At 27.9% G+C, this 951-nt stretch overlaps 1 protein-coding gene across 8 annotated transcripts in view; it reads left to right on the plus strand.

Moving 5' to 3' along the window:
- The window catches only part of LOC116841267 (G-protein coupled receptor Mth2-like), a 32,200-nt gene that overhangs the window by 25,869 nt on the left and 5,380 nt on the right, over window positions 1-951 (plus strand). For all 8 annotated transcript variants that reach the window (XM_032809003.1, XM_032809005.1, XM_032808999.1 and 5 more), the window contains one exon: window positions 834-910. In XM_032809003.1, coding sequence (XP_032664894.1) covers window positions 834-910 — 77 coding nt within the window. The remainder of the gene's footprint in view (window positions 1-833; window positions 911-951) is intronic.

A 951-nucleotide genomic window follows, 5' to 3' on the forward strand; every position in this document is an offset into this window, starting at 1 on the left:
AAAATTGATTAAACCTTAATTTCTTGCTTTGTCTTAATCCGGTCTCTTTCCTTATTCCATCATTGAGACACAAACTTCTTAGGCGTTTGTTAGCGATGTAAGATGACTCTCTCTCTTTCTTCAGAGCGCTTTATCTTTATTATATATATATATATATATATATATATATATATATATATATATATATATATATATATAGCTACACTGAGAAAAAAATTTACTAAATTTCAAAAAACGTTTGTTTGGATAATAACTGTGAAGATATTTATTTAAATTATATAATTATTTTCTAAAATTAAATAAAGAAGTTTTAAATATAAATTTGTTTCTTTAATTTTAGAAAATATTTACTTAATTTAAACAAATATCTTCACAGTACTATCCAAAGAAACGTTTTTTTAAATATAGTAACTTTTTTTCTCAGTGTATATCTGGAAAAACTGAAAAATTTTTCTTGCGGCCAGCGTTGGTTTTTTATCAATCTTATTATGAAATTCCCCTTTGGAATTATAAAGTGCAGACAAGAAGTTTGACTGCAATGCTGATCATAAAGACAGGTTTTTTTTTAAGTATTAAGAGTGTCTAAGTGTTAAAATGAATAATGTCAATAATTAGGTATTTTAGCTTACATTCTCATTTACTAATTAATTATCTATATCACATATGACTCATCGTCTTTTAATTAGCACGAATCAAGAAAAAAGATTAAGCATTTAAAGAGGTCGGGTTTCCGGGAAACTTGACCAAAAGTGATAACTGTTTTAACGTGTGTTTGTAATGCATGCGCCTGTTTTTCTCATTATTATGCTAATAAGCTATAAATAATTTTGCAGCGGATTCCGCTCTTTACAAGGAAGTGTGAAGCAACGAGAGAAAAAGAAGTTCATCATGTATTCGATTTATGCGTGGGGTTGCGCCTCCATCCTTACTATTCTGTGTCTCATCATGGAT

The sequence above is a fragment of the Odontomachus brunneus genome, unplaced genomic scaffold (assembly GCF_010583005.1).
Source record: "Odontomachus brunneus isolate Ranch 3 - 2012 unplaced genomic scaffold, Obru_v1 Obru_scaffold_015, whole genome shotgun sequence".
Taxonomy (NCBI): domain Eukaryota; kingdom Metazoa; phylum Arthropoda; class Insecta; order Hymenoptera; family Formicidae; genus Odontomachus; species Odontomachus brunneus.